At 30.6% G+C, this 15,342-nt stretch overlaps 3 protein-coding genes across 5 annotated transcripts in view; 2 read left to right on the top strand and 1 right to left on the bottom strand.

Annotated features, from left to right (window-relative positions):
• The window catches only part of LOC105205239, a 64,215-nt gene extending 59,465 nt beyond the window's left edge, over nucleotides 1–4,750 (bottom strand). For 2 of the 3 annotated variants that reach the window (XM_011174557.3, XM_026130735.2), the window contains exon 1: nucleotides 4,095–4,750. The gene's annotated coding sequence lies outside the window, so the exon portion shown is untranslated. Of the gene's footprint in view, nucleotides 1–3,652; nucleotides 4,055–4,094 lie in introns of those variants that run through there. The other variant, XM_026130734.2, reaches the window with a different exon arrangement.
• LOC105205238 lies at nucleotides 31–3,369 on the top strand. Its single transcript, XM_011174556.3, has 5 exons — nucleotides 31–378; nucleotides 632–1,175; nucleotides 1,263–1,574; nucleotides 1,781–2,843; nucleotides 3,177–3,369. Exons 1-5 carry the CDS (start codon nucleotides 283–285, stop codon nucleotides 3,283–3,285), a joined length of 2,124 nt encoding a protein of 707 aa, XP_011172858.1. The 5' UTR covers nucleotides 31–282; the 3' UTR covers nucleotides 3,286–3,369.
• A 286-nt stretch (nucleotides 4,751–5,036) lies between the features above and the next one.
• LOC120358125 lies at nucleotides 5,037–14,080 on the top strand. The gene is made up of 8 exons (XM_039450874.1): nucleotides 5,037–5,472; nucleotides 11,160–11,412; nucleotides 11,650–11,811; nucleotides 12,465–12,635; nucleotides 12,711–12,755; nucleotides 12,833–13,056; nucleotides 13,279–13,438; nucleotides 13,517–14,080. The coding sequence occupies exons 1-8, from the start codon at nucleotides 5,467–5,469 to the stop codon at nucleotides 13,648–13,650; spliced, it is 1,155 nt and encodes a 384-aa protein (XP_039306808.1). The 5' UTR covers nucleotides 5,037–5,466; the 3' UTR covers nucleotides 13,651–14,080.
• The last annotated feature ends 1,262 nt before the right edge of the window (nucleotides 14,081–15,342 follow it).

Genomic DNA, 15,342 nt, shown 5'->3' with positions numbered 1-15,342 from the left:
TCTAGTTTAAAGGTGCCAAAAGCCGCTGAGTGAGAGCGAAAAAGGAAAGAGTAATTGAGAAAGAAATTGAAATGGTCTAGGCCGGTATTACACATGTCGTACGACAAATTTTTTAAGCATGTTGATTGACTGCAGGATAGAAAATTTCTAGAGACTCTAGAATTACTAGAGGCAACTTATTTATTTCGCACATGCGCACTCTATTTTGGCCAACATAAAATCAGAAGCCAGGAAAGTTGTGAAAACAAACATTGGAGCATGTGCGGAACTTAAAGATTAAACATGGGCAGAACAGCTACTAACAAAGCGCACAAGCATTTCACTTATGATGCAAGAACAAATACTTCAGTCTGTATTATCTGTAAGAAATTGATAACGGTAAGTTTAAAATTTTATAAAGATGTGCAAACTTTTTGATAAATGCCGGTTAAGGTTATGGACACATATTTATAGAACGTGTTACGGTAATTTAACAATAAACAAAGTTGCGATTACAGTAGTCTGCCCGAAAATATTCTTGTGAATTGTCTGTTCTTGTTGATGTAGATATTTTATATTTTAACGAGTTACTTTTTTTCAATTAAAATAATGTGTAGTGGAGACAAATTATTTCTTAAAATACTTTTTATAGGGTAAACACGGAACAAATTTAAAGAAACATTTACTCCGTTACCATAACTTCAAGGAGAGTGAGTTTAAAGTTGGTTGTTCAAGTACAGTTAAACATAGTGAAACACGTTCGAAGAGTACGAAGATATCGAAGAAAGAGGATCAGCTTCAAATCGATGAAATAAACGTTATCAAAGTAAAAATGACTCAAAGGGATTTGGAAAATAGTTGCATTGATCTTGTAACAGTCAATGGGAGGCCTTTCAGCATCTTAAATGATTCTGGGTTTCTAAATATAGTAAATCCAATCAAACAGGCATTAGAACAAACAAGAAAAGAAACATTTTCAATTACACCGGAATCGATTAAAAAAAAAGTTGCAGAAGAAGCAAGCAATATCAGGAGAGAAATATCAGAGGAAGTGAAAAACAATATGGTTTCGATAAAAATAGATGCAGCAACCCATTTAGATAGGTTGTTTTTGGGTATTAATGTACAATATATTAAAAGCTCAAAAATTTTGCTTAGAACCTTGGGTCTTGCCGAACTGAAGGAAAAACCTACAAGTATGTAAATACGATTAATAAGGCTGCATTGCATATTTTGTTGAGAGAAATATTGTTTTATCTATAATGTATAATTGTAATTTGCAGAAGTATATTTAACTACTATTATAAGAAATGTATGTAGTCGTTATAACATATATATGGATCAAATATACACCATCATCACAGATAGCAGTGCAAATATGTTGAAGGCTGCAAAGATGCTATCTTCAGATTACAGTGAATTTGATGAAGCAAATGTGAACAAACGCGCTAATGTTGATGTCGACTTAAATCTACAATTAGAGCTGGATGAACCAGAAAAGAATGAAGAAAACGAACCAGAGGATCACGCTGAAAATGTACTACAAATTATTGAAAACAGTATAGACTCTAATTTTTCAAATAGCATATTAACAGGTGCGGCGTTTTAACATTAATAGCATAGTATTTTAACAAGGCTTCAAATATTTATTTAAATTGTTTTACGATACAAAAATATTATTTAAAAACAAATTACATTTATTATTTAGAAATGTATTTCTTTTAGGTTTTAAACTGAATTAGAAATGAATATTTCACTTTTGCATAACAAAATATTAATACTTATTTGTTAACGAATTTAGGTGTTAGATGCATAGCCCATACCTTACAGCTGATTGTAGATGATGCATTGAAAATCAACGAAGCTGAAGGCATTTTATCCGTGATAAAAAAGGCTCGAAGACTTGTGAAGAAATTGAGAACACCAACTTTTTTATTCATGCTCAAAAAACAAAATTTGAAGAAGCCGATAATTGACTACCCAGCACGTTGCTGCTCAACAATAATTATGCTCGAAAGACTATTATTATTGAAAGATTATTGTACCGAACTGGCTGTAACAAAATTCGAGAAGTTCGAGACACTAACTGATACAGAATGGGAAACAATTCAAGAGGTTTGCCAAACTCTACAGCCAATTAAAATATGCATAGAAAAACTACAAGCTGAGCAACTGACTCTTAGCGACTTTTTCAGCAATTGGTTAGAAACAAAATTGATGATGAGAAAAATAAATACACCTTTCGCAATGCTCATCTTCGAATGTATGATGTCTCGAGAAAAGCACCTGTTAAATAATGATGTGTTGTTATCTGCTCTCTTTCTTGATCCGAGGTTTAAAATTGTATTAGAGAAGGCGCAGGCAGAAAAAGCAAAAACTCACTTAAAACATCTTTGGGCAAAAATGATGTCTTTGCAAGATTTAGTCACATCAAATTTTGATTCACAAGAATGCCCATCAAGTGAGTCAGAGTCATCGAGCGATGCTATCGAGAGTTTTCTCAGATTAAAAGAGATACATCATAATTCTGATATTTTACAGTCATCACCTTCGTTTGTTCAACTATATGGATATCTTTCCTTGCAACGAATTGAAATTTTATTAGATAACTACTACCAAGACCAGAGTAGAATCCCAAGAAAAACTAATATCTTGAAATTCTGGCAAGAAAAAAGCATGACTCAACCAGAATTGTACAATTTAGCGATGATTGTTTTGGCAGTACCAGCTACGCAAGTGAGCGTTGAAAGGTTATTCTCAGGATTAAAATTAGTATTATCCTCGCTAAGAACAAATGTTGAAGCAATCCTTGAAGATCAACTCTTGGTCAGAGCTAATCGAATTTTCGTCAACAAAGATGACAGGTTTGTAATCTTACATTTATGTTTTTAACGTTTCATAGATACGCAGTTAATAGTTATTTTTTCTCTAATTTTTGATTATAGAATAAAACAAAAGAAATAGATCTTTGTGATGGTAAAACTAAATTTTTAAAGCTTTAAAAATTATATTTCAATTTTTCCAGCTCTTTTATAGCATCGAAAAAATGTGAAAATCTTAATTAAACTTTTAAAACTGTAGATATTTAGTACTAGGCTCTAAGTAAATAGCAATATTAAAAAATGGTTATGGAAGGTTACTCTTTTATTTTTTTGTTTTTATGATAATTTGCTTAAGATTAATATGTTATTTTATAGGGAACTAGTAGAAAAACGATCACTGACGATGCAAGTTGTTGAGATAAAACAGGAACAAGAAGAGGAAGACGATGATTTTGACAAACCCAGAACTTCCAATGATTTGTAAATTTGTTGTTTACAGTAAACTGAAATTTTTTTATAATATGCAATTTATTAAAACTGCATGAATAAAGTTAAATTTTAGCAAGGACGTACACAAAGATTTACTCCAATTATTTATATAACTTTATGTAAGAAAATTTTAAGAAGGAACGTGATACATCAGTTATTTGATGCATCGATCAGAAGATGTACAATATAATAACTTAAACTTTTATAATCTTAAAAAATACACGGTCAATTGGTTTAAATTTTTATATAATATTTATAATTTTGTTTTAAATGATATCGTATATAAATTTTAAACAGTTAAAGCATTTAGATTTTTCGATTACTTTGATTTATTTTGATTATAACTCTTAGGGTACGCTCACATGAGATGCAGAATGGCGAAACGTTCGTGATTGGTAGCGACTTCATTCCGTCGATTCCGCTCCGCTAAGATATATTTTCCTTGTCCCATTGAACGGACATTGCGGAATGCACAATTAACGCTGATCAATCGCAAGAGCCTTCCCGTAGATCACTTATATGAGATCTGGAGATCTGCTAGAATGGCCCAGAATACACTACGATGCCAATGTATATACAGTCAGCCAATATCTCGGAAAGCATATCAATCGCGTCTGTTGGCACACCTGGCGAAGGGATGAGTGCCGAGCGCGCGTACACGAATTTTAAATTTTTTCTATCCTAACGGCTTATGCGCGATTTATTGAGTCGCAATTTATGCGAGCGCAACCAGGCCGAGACATTGAAATACTGAAATGTGAGGGCGAATAAACAGTAGATACTCGTACAAATAAATTGACTCACCGTTCGTTGATCGCTCCGTCCAGCTCCGTCTCGTAGTCTCAGCCGCCGCTTTCAAAGATCCAAGATCCTCCTCCTCTCGATTCATACTTGGCACAAACGCGCGACACTTGGTTCGTTTTCGGCACCCCCGGTACTCACGCCCGTCGAAAACTCGAGATACGGGATACGGAGCAACGGAGAAGACGCGATTGAACACACGCGACGCGACTTCGTGCTATCCTAACCGAGCGTTTGTCTTCTGAGCGACACGAAGGATCCAAGATTCTTCTCACGACGATTCGTCTCGATTCATACTTGGCACGAACGCGCGAGCCTTCGTTTTCGGAAACGCGGAATAAAAGGCACCCAGCGAACACCGAATATAAATGTTATATAACGTAGGAATAACACGCAATGTAACAGTTGTTATACCCGATTTATATTGAGATTATATAATTGTCTCTTGTTTACGTTATGTAATTATGTAATGAAATAGTTATATTGTCCGTTACCTTCTGTCAATAACGAAATAACAGCAATGTAAGTGCTATGTAACATGTTAAATGATAAATTTTGCTCAATCTTTTATTACTGTAAGTCATTTAAATATGAATTTATAATTCTAAATTTATTTGCGTTGCTTGAAATTACAAATATTTTTGTACTTGAAGTAAGATAAATATACATTCGAGCGTAGAAGACAGAATTAAAGAGAGAGTTAACGAAGATACAGCACAATCAGCAGATAATTTAATATTTGTAAAATGTTTTTTAAATATTTAAAAAACGTAATAAATATTTAATAAATATCTAAAAAACATTTTAAAAATATTGAAAGCGAGTACAAAATGTCCGAGCAACACGAACAGACTTCTAGATGTATAATTCACTGAACAGACTTAATCTCTTGGCTGCGTTGTGAGAGGCGAGGTGGAGGGGGACTTCGTACTGATCTTTGGAGAAGACAATGGACGGTTGATCTCTCTCCGTGTTGAACCATCGAGGCGAACGGTTGCTTGCTCTCTTCTGTGTGATCCTTACCAGTATATTCGCTTCATTCTTCTGAGCTGGGCGTTATATCAAATCAACTCGACTCGAACCATCTCAGCTCAGAAGCATAAGGAGCTTTTCTTTATATTTTCATCTCTCGTCTTTGACTACGAGAACTAGTCGACTAGGGAGAAGTGGAAAAATTTTAATGGCGGAAGCCGAATCCGTCACGAGGCATGAGACGTTTTGAGCCGCCAATAATCACACGGAGTCCGCGGTAATTATACTTCATAAAACAAAATAGCCTGCATACCCATATTTACAAGAAGAGAACTTTGATCTCTCATAAGAGGAGAAAGAATCCCTTAACGAACTGCAACTATTTGACGCTCGACAAATTTGAATGCCGGTGAGTACTCCCGAGTATCTTGGCATAAAAAAAAATGATGAATACTTATTATAATATAATTCTTGTTATCCACTTTTCTGATTATTAATTGATTAATTAAAAAAAAAGGAGAAAAGTATAACTATCGCCACATTCATTTATAATCTTCTCTTGTTCTTGACAGATGCTTTTTTTTGTAATATTATTTTACTAAGCTTATAATTCTATAATTCAAAGATGTGCTTATGGTATCAGTTAATTGCACTAAACAGCCTATAACCATGCACTATATTTATGAACAGCTCATTCTCTCTTATCAAGAATTACTATATAATTTGATCTGATTTGGCATGGCATGATTCATTATGTCTTTACTTTTCATACCATTCCCTTTTTTGTTTAATAGATAATATAGATAATTGCCACTTTATTTCCTGAAAAGCACTTATTTATGCTGTGTAACAGAATGCTCTTTCTTAATTACATACTTAAATACATTCGAATAGATAATTGAATGGAAAACTATATGGCTGTTTCTTAGGTGGAATGTGGCCTTGATGCTGCTCAATGTGGTAAACATTGCTTATATGTCCGTATGACTATTTACTGACATTTTGTGTTGAATTTATAATACTCTCGCGTTTTGGAAGGTAGACTTTTATATACTCGGTGTATTATTTTCTTGATATTACAACGTTTATTTCCTTTTTACCAGTGATACTCTACCTACGTTATTAAGCGTTTACATATATTGGTTTAATAATAATAATAATTATAATTAAATTATAAAATTAATAATACTTTATGTGATTTGATTCAATCCATTTATAATTCATACCACCGTACTAGCAAAATATGATATTTTAGAAAACTATTTAGAGGGAATGCTTCTAGGAATTTATTATTGCCTTGCAGTCTTATCTATCTTTGTCAGGAAACGTTCCTATGATAAATATGTTTCCGAATATTCATACCTTTATTAGCATTTATGTGATTTGTGTGTACGTTCTTTAAATCATATATCATTTATTTATTTCTTTATTTGTAAGATACAATTTGCGTTTCTTCTTACATTTATGTATATTTTGTTAGCTGTATTATAGAATAAGCACTTCTAAACTTGTTAATTTCCTTAACGTTTTTATTAAGAAGATTTTCTAGTCTTATTGTTAGACAAGCTGTTTAAATATATATCTGGTTGTGGTTCTTTTCCAAATAAATAATAAAATTATAATATTAATAAAAATTTATGTTTACTTAAATCAAGTCATTTACAATTATTTTATTTTACTAACTAAATAAAATATTTTTGAAGGCTTAGATTGAATGCCTCTGGGATTTTATTATTGCTCTTACAGTCCTATCTATCTTTGTCAAGAACCATACCTGTGATAGATATGTTTCTACTATTGATATACTTATTCGGTTGATTAATACGATCTTTCTATTATATTTATACATTATTTACTTATTTATTTTCAGGATTTATTTGTGTCCCTTGTTATATTATTTAAATTCTTTTTGTTATACTAAAGAATTTGTATATACTTACAAATTTATCTTTATATTATTATCAAAAATTATTCTCTAGAATCTCAAACAGACTGTTTAGAAATATATCTAGTCGCTGTTCCTTTAAAAAAAAAAGAATATTCATAAAAATTTACGTTTACTTAAATCAAGTCATTTTCAATTATTTCATTTTACTAACTAAATAAAATATTTTTGAAGGCTACTTAGATTGAATGCTTCTGGGACTTTATTTTTGTTCTTGCAGTCTTATCTATTTTTGTCAAGAACCATACCTGTGGTAGATATGTTCCTACTATTGATATACGTATTAGTATTTGGTTGATTAATACGATCTTTCTATTATATTTATACATCATTTACTTATTTATTTCCAGGATTTATTTGTGTCCCTTGTTATATTATTTAAATTCTTTTCATTGTACTAAAGAATTAGCATTTGTATATTTCTATATCGCAAATTTATCTTTATATTGTTATCAAAAATTATCCTGTAGAATCTCCAACAGACTGTTTAGAAATATATCTAGTCGTTGTTCCTTATGTTTCCTTTATTGGAAGTGTGTATTAGTTTTAAGGAATTTTTAAGAGATGACGTAACTTATGCTCCGTAACTATAGCGGGCTATATTGTTGCTATTCGTTTTATATACCCGATGAACTTTTATTTATAAGGTGATTGGTAGAACCCTATGACTAATAAACTGGCGTTGGTTAGAATTGTTTCGCGTTAATATTTATTGAGTTATTATCAAAAGACAAAATATAATATTACACAACCTCTTCCTTTCTTGTACATTATGTTATGAATATATATTATACATTACATAGTAAAAAATCATTTTAAAGCTTATTTATAATTTTTGGCTAATGTTAATAAATAAAAAATTTTTGGTTCTTTCCTTAGATATTCCTAATATTCAAAGAGTTTTCCCGACGATACAGTCCCATTGCGAGATTTCTGTTCCGTCACCGATAGTTTCATAAAACTTACCCATCGTAATAAAACCCTTACACCACCATGCCAAAGGAGTGGCAATATTTATCAAAAAGGCGAAAGAATCAAGTCATTAATCGCGAATTGAATTATTATAAACATTGCAATCTACATTTAACACATTTAAATACATTTAATACAATTGAAGCAGAAAATAGTAGTAACAGTAATAGTTTCACAAATGCCGATGATGCAAATAATATTTTGTGCCAAGACATTAATGAAATAAGTGAATCAAGTCTGGATTTACTTATTTCATTAATGTCAGATAGAGAAAGCAATGAGGAGCATAATGTTGAAGCACAAGATTATGCCTCTGATAGAAATATCTTTGATTCTAACAATAAGACGACTTTAAGAGAAGATTTACAAAAACTTATCGTTGAACAAAATGTTGCACATAGTATTGCTAATGAGTTGCTTGTAATTTTAAGGAAACACGGCCATGTAGATTTACCTAAAGATGTGAGAGTGTTACTTAAAACACCACGAAATGTATCTTCAAATATTAAGTCTCTTGGTAGTGGTCATTACATACATTTTGGTATTTCGTACGTTTTGGAACGATCCATAAAAACATATTCTAAATTTATTAAAGGAAATAAAATAAAATTAAATATTAATATTGATGGTGTTCCACTTTCCAAAAGTTCTGGCAGTCAATTTTGGCCCATAATGGCATCTATAGAAAATATAAATACATATACATTACCTTTTATAATTGGTATTTACCATGGCATGTGCAAACCTAATGATGCTAACGATTATTTACTCGACTTTGTCAATGATTTTACTCTTATTTCTCAAACAGGCATTATTGTTTCAAATAAAAAATATACAGTTACTTTAAATGCAATATTATGTGATGCTCCGGCGAAATCATTTATTACTTACACAAAAGGTCATACAGGATATTTTTCTTGCTCCAAATGTATTCAGGAAGGTGACTTTGTACGTAACAGAGTAGTATTTTTAGAAACTGACAGTATGGTGCGTACAGACGAGACATTCAAAAATCGACAACATATTGAGCATCATATAGGTGATTCGATTTTAGAGAAACTTGCCATTGGAATGGTGTCTCAAATCCCATTAGATTACATGCACCTTGTCTGCTTAGGTGTTGTTAAAAGATTGTTGCAACTATGGGTCAAAGGAAATAGAGATGTTAGATTATCCTTAGAGGCTATAAATTCAATTTCACATTATTTAATTACATTGAGATCCTTTATTCCTGTAGAATTTGCAAGAAAACCTAGAAGTTTGAATGATATTGATAAATGGAAAGCTACGGAATGTCGCCAATTTTTGCTTTATACCGGAATTGTTATTATGAAATTAGTATTGCCTACAAATTGCTACAATCATTTTCTTAGCCTTAGTATTGCGATCAGGATTTTAACTGACGAACAATTATGCGTGTCATTTAATACTTATGCAAAGTCGTTATTATTATATTTTGTTTCTAACTATGGAAACATTTATGGCAACGAATACATATCGCATAATGTTCATAATCTTTTACATCTTTGTGATGATGTACAACATTTCGGTTGTTTAGATAACTTTAGCTGTTTCAAATATGAAAATCATATGCAAAAAATTAAAAACAAGTTACATCAATTGGGCGCACCCTTACAAGAATTTTCTAATCGTATTTTCGAAGAATTAAAGCTTCCTATTCAAACATGTAAAGAGCAACACTATCCGATTGTTTTTCATAAGAAAAATTATGACATTTCTTATGTACAATACAAAAATTTTAAAATTACAACCAATCAAGCTGACAACTGTGCTATACTTAATGATGATAATAAATCTATAATATTTATCTTGGATATATTTGAAGAGAACGGTGTTTGTTATTTTCGTGCAAAACGTTATTTAAATCCAAAGAATTTTTTTGATATACCGTTTCCTTCCAAAAAAATTGGAATATTTAAAATATCAAAAGATACTACTGCAGACATAATTAAAATTTCAATAACGCAAATAAAAAGAAAGTGCATAAAAATTAAAAATTTAGATGAAACTGATTCTTATATAACAATACCACTACAAAGTACGAATAATTAGACAACTTTAGTTAAATGTAGTTTTATTTTGTTCATTGTTATACGCATTTTATATAAAATTTATGTAAAAGTTATTTATTTATTGTTTCTTTTGCCTTACATTAAATATTGCAAAAAAGAAATTTTTATTTCTAATTTATGTATTATAATAATTCATAGGTGAGTACAGTATTGTCATAGTAATACTATGGTATTATACTGTATGAAAGCTATATTTCATTTTACATAACTTATAATTAGACTAATGAAAAAAGAAAGATTTGGAAGACTGATCATTTCATTTACATTCCGTTATTTTTCTGGAAACCTTTTTTTATAAATTTATATTTCAAATGTAAAAAAATCACAGTCTTAAGTTTTGTATTAAGTACAATATTATGCAACGAAGTTAAAAACTACTGTAACTGGAACTGTTTCCTAATGTGCATTATTGATACCTTATATATGATTATAGATACAAATTGATTATTTGCAATGAGACCTTGTGTAAAATAATATTTGATATGTAATCATAATCAAAATAAAATTTTCTTTCTATGAATAGCGACTATTTTGGTTTTGGGGTACGCACGATTGGACACCACCACTCATAGCGGCCGATGCCTAGAGTTTTACCACTGGTCAAGCGCTGTGAGTGGTGGTGTCCAATCGTGCTGTGTCCAAAAGGGTGTTATTTTGTTTGTATCTTTTAGTGTCGTTGCTAGATCATAGAAAGAAACTATTTGTATTTTAATTATTATTAACATTAAAAGTATTATTTATATAAGGTTTCATTGAGAATGACGCAGTTATACTTGTGATTATTTGCATGATAACAAATAATGAACATCAGAAGATTTTCGCAGTTCATTTCTTTAAAATAGTAAAAAAATATAATATAAAATATATATTTGTAATCTATTTATAATTATCTTTTATTTTTTACAAAAAGTAATTGAAAAATTCACTAAAGAGGATTGACAAACATCTTGATACTTTTTGATAAAAAATTAACCTATGCAATCTTTCTTTCCCATCTGTTTTTCTATTTAAAAATTATGTAATATTGAGCAATCACTTGTTTAATCAATTATTGATAATATTATTACACTAATTTTTTGTTTTCAGTTTCTGATACATTGGATATTTTCTACATATTTTTACAAAATGAGCTATGAAAAGAAAAAGTATGCGGTGGTTAAATTTTTATGTGATTCTTCGTATTCCGAAATTCCAACGACATGGTTGTTTCAAGAAAAGAATATTCAATATTGTTGGTGGCCACCTCGAACGGCAAACAGTGCAACATTAATACTGAACTGCGAAAGTCCTGATTTTTCTTCATGGAAACATTACGAAGTGAACATCATAAAACATTGCAGTAAGTATAAACGTTAATATATTATAGAATTTATAACATAAAACATAAAATAACGCATAAAGTATAACATTTATTTCCTTTTATCGCTTAGTAAGTAATAAAGTATCACATAATACATAAATATGTAGAGAAAAATTCATGTTTTAATGATTTTAGTAATATTGTTTCTAGTAGATATTAAAACTAGGTTGATTAGCAAACAAATAACATAAATGTTAATGTTTTTCTTTATCACAGCAACTATTGAGTCAGCTCGTAAATGTGCAGCAGATTCTAATTACGAAACAACCGATGAAGAACGACTGGGCCGAGGAAAGCGGCAACCAGTATTAAACAGTCGTTTTGCGAACAGCGACAGTGAAGACGAGGATTTCCGTCAACCTCGAAAATTTATTACAAGTAATGTATCGTTGTTATAGAAAAATTCCGATTTTATCTACATTTTCTTTTCATATTGAAGGAATTATCTTTATTAATAAAATAGCCAGAAAAAATTTTTCCAAAATTTTTTATATAATTTAAAAATTTTTTTCAGATATTCTGTATAATTTTATAACTTTTTTAGATTTTTTATACGAATTAGAACTCTTCAAAAATACTTAGAAAACACCTTTACTCAGAATTTTTCTTTTAGTTAATTATGAAATATTTTAAAATTCCTAAGATTTTTTATAAAATTTCTATAATTTCGATTATTCTATAATTTTTAATAAAATGTTAAAAAATCTAAAAACGTTAAAAGTATTTTTTTTAAATTATAACATGAGAAATCACAGAATTTCTTCGAATGTATATGTATGAAAAATTTTAAGAGATGTAGATTTTCTGAGTATTTCTGAAAAATGTTTCAGTTCGTATAAAAATTATGAGAAAAATTTTCATTAGAGTAATGAGCAATAAAAATAGAATGACGCTATTATCATAAAAGTGTACAAAGTAAACGCACCGTATACTTTGTTTATAATTTCTATATAATTATCTTGCATTGTTGTTTCTTATATCTCAATATATTTATATATATTATTGAAATAAAATTATATAACTGTTTACAGAAAAACAAATAAATAAAAACTGCGCATTTAACAAGAGCAATATTGGCCAGGCACCACCGCCAGCTCCTTCAAACTTGGATTTTATGGTTCAAATTGCAGAAGAAAAAGACACAGTGATGGAAGACGAGGAGAATGAACGTCCTAATATTTTTGATGCACCAATAATAATAGGTATATACATTCAATATTAATATCGCCAAATATTTGTTGTAACACCTGTATGTAAACTTTAATGAAATTTTGTAGATAACACTCCCATGGAAAACGTAGAAGACGTATTTAATGTAAATGGTAAATCATTTTTGTATATTATTTGCATTCAACTTAGAAGCTATCATTTTATATACATAATTTTTTTTCTGTTGCAGTTGACATACAACAAATGTTGCGTATGCAAGCAGCATCGAATGTTACTCAAAGACAGATACTACAACGATTAGTAAAAATAGAAAACGCGTTGAAAAACCGCGCATTAAGTCCTAATAAAATTAAGGACGATCTTATAAAACCATATTTACCGTTAACAACAGTTGCAGTCATTAAGGAATTTGATGCGTTACTGAAAGCATCAGATGATGCTGTGATACAGTTTGTAAGTCTACAAATTTAACTTTTAAGTTTTCCAATACAATTTAGTTAAACATAAATTATACAAGACTATCGTACTTATTTTTCAATATTTTACAATGCTACTGAGATTTTAACTCATGCCCAATATGGTGACCATAGTTAAAATTCCACTTCAATACCAATTTGAATACATGTATATGTATATATATACATAAATTTATTTACTATTTTTTTGTTTTAATAGAAAGAGTTTTTATCAAAAACGGGTGGTAATAACGCCAGAGATAACATTCTTCGTATTCTTAAAAAAACATTTACAAATCAATGCTCCATGGGATGTTCCTGGAAAGGACTGCGACAAAATTTTCAAGTTTCAAACTTACATCTCATACAAATTATAAAAAGTACGTTACAAATGTTATATCAATAAATTAGAACTTTGTATTGTAACAATTTTATTAAATATGTCATTTCTTTTCCAGAAGAGGTAATAGCACGTTACACGACGTTCACTGAAGCAGAATTTGAAAACGTTGTTGCAGAGTGGCTACGCTTTGCGAAACAACGAAATGATAGAGAACGAGCAAAGGAAAATATTGAGGTCGAAAATAATTAGAATTAAATGTTCAAAATAAAAGTTCAAATTAAAAGTTCCTATATTAGAATTGTGGAAAAAAAGTTTGTAGCGTTTTACTCTAAGAAAAATATTTGAATTTTACTAAAAAAAAGTTTTTTTGTAAAACGCTACGAACTTTTAATCACCCAATATTAAATATTAAAAGTTTCTATATTATATTATATAATAAAATTCATATATTTTATGAATTATACATTTAAAAATTAAATTTTTATTTTTATATAAATTTTCTTTAAATAGAAATTTTATCCTATATATGTTATAGATTTGACAGACTGTTTTGCTTTATAGAGATGTAAAATGAGATGTAAAATAAAATGTGATGTACTTTAAGTTTCATATGCAACAAATAAAATGTGATATACTTTAATTAAAATAAAATGTGATATACTTAAGTTTAATATACAAATTAAGTATTTTATTTCTCCTTATACATTAAGTATTATTATATTTCTCGTTAAATTCATTTGCCTTTTTCACATCTAATTCCAGAAAAGATCTTTCGATTATTTCAAAGCAAAGACAAACTGTTTTGTTTGCTTTTGCTTTAAATTAATTCAAAGTTCTTTTCTGAAATTAGTATGTGAAAAAAGGCAAATAAAATTAAGTTTAGTAACATAACACGGGTTACAGCAATATAACAACGTTCCAAATATTTGTTTGGGCTACATTAATATTATATTACAGTTATGTAACATTTTAAGCACACTACATCGCTGTAATATAAAATTGCATATTTATGTTATATAACTGCAATGTTCTATGAGTGGGAAATTACAACTAACGTGGACGTTACATGTAACGGACACGTTATATTGCGTGTTACTTTCGGGTTTATTGCGTCAACGTTGCTGTTACGTAACTGTGTTTGCTGGGCAACGGAGAAGCTGCGAAACACGATTGAACGCGACACGACTTCGCACCATGCATTCGACACGACGGACGTCAGTACGAAGGCCGCGACACTTCACTTTCGGCAGTCCACGACACTCTTGAGACACTCGCTCGTATCAAACACTTGTGCACGGGATGACGAGGATACGAGTTGTGCGCTGTGACGCATCGCGACCTTCTTCACCGTGCTCCCTAACCGACCGACTGCTGGCACTAGTGGCACTGCGTACTGCGTAGCCTGCGTAGCGGCGTGACGTGGAATCACGTGACTGGCACCTGCGCGCCGCTGCGCCGTTAAGTCGTAGCTCGTGGCGCGTCGCGGGCGCATTTCAACTCGCATTCTCGTCGTCTCGTACGAGTTTTTGACGCGAACGAGTGTTTCGAGAGTTTCGTGGAGTTTTGGAAGTGAAGTAAATTATCGGGCGTTCGTGCCAACATTCGTCGTCAGTCGGATGAGATGTATTGTGCGAAGATGTGTCGCGTTTAATTGTGTTTTGCATCTTCTCCGCTGCTTCCCGAGTTTCCGACGCAGAAGGAAAACGGCGAAATCGGCAGATGAAACTACTACCAATCACAAACGTTCCGCAGTTCCGCAGTTTTGCCATTCCGCATTCCTTGTGAGTGCACCCTTATTTGTATCAAATTGCGTGCAATTCATTAGTAACTAATTTCAAATGATTACAAATTTATTCTTGCAAAATTTTAGTTGAAATTCTAATTTGTAACTTTTTGATAATAAAAGAGGATAACAAAAAATTAATTTATTAAATTATGACA

The sequence above is a fragment of the Solenopsis invicta genome, chromosome 6 (assembly GCF_016802725.1).
Source record: "Solenopsis invicta isolate M01_SB chromosome 6, UNIL_Sinv_3.0, whole genome shotgun sequence".
Classification (NCBI taxonomy): Eukaryota; Metazoa; Arthropoda; class Insecta; order Hymenoptera; family Formicidae; genus Solenopsis; species Solenopsis invicta.
Note: the sequence above shows the minus strand (reverse complement) of the source record. Positions and strands in the feature narration are given on the sequence as shown.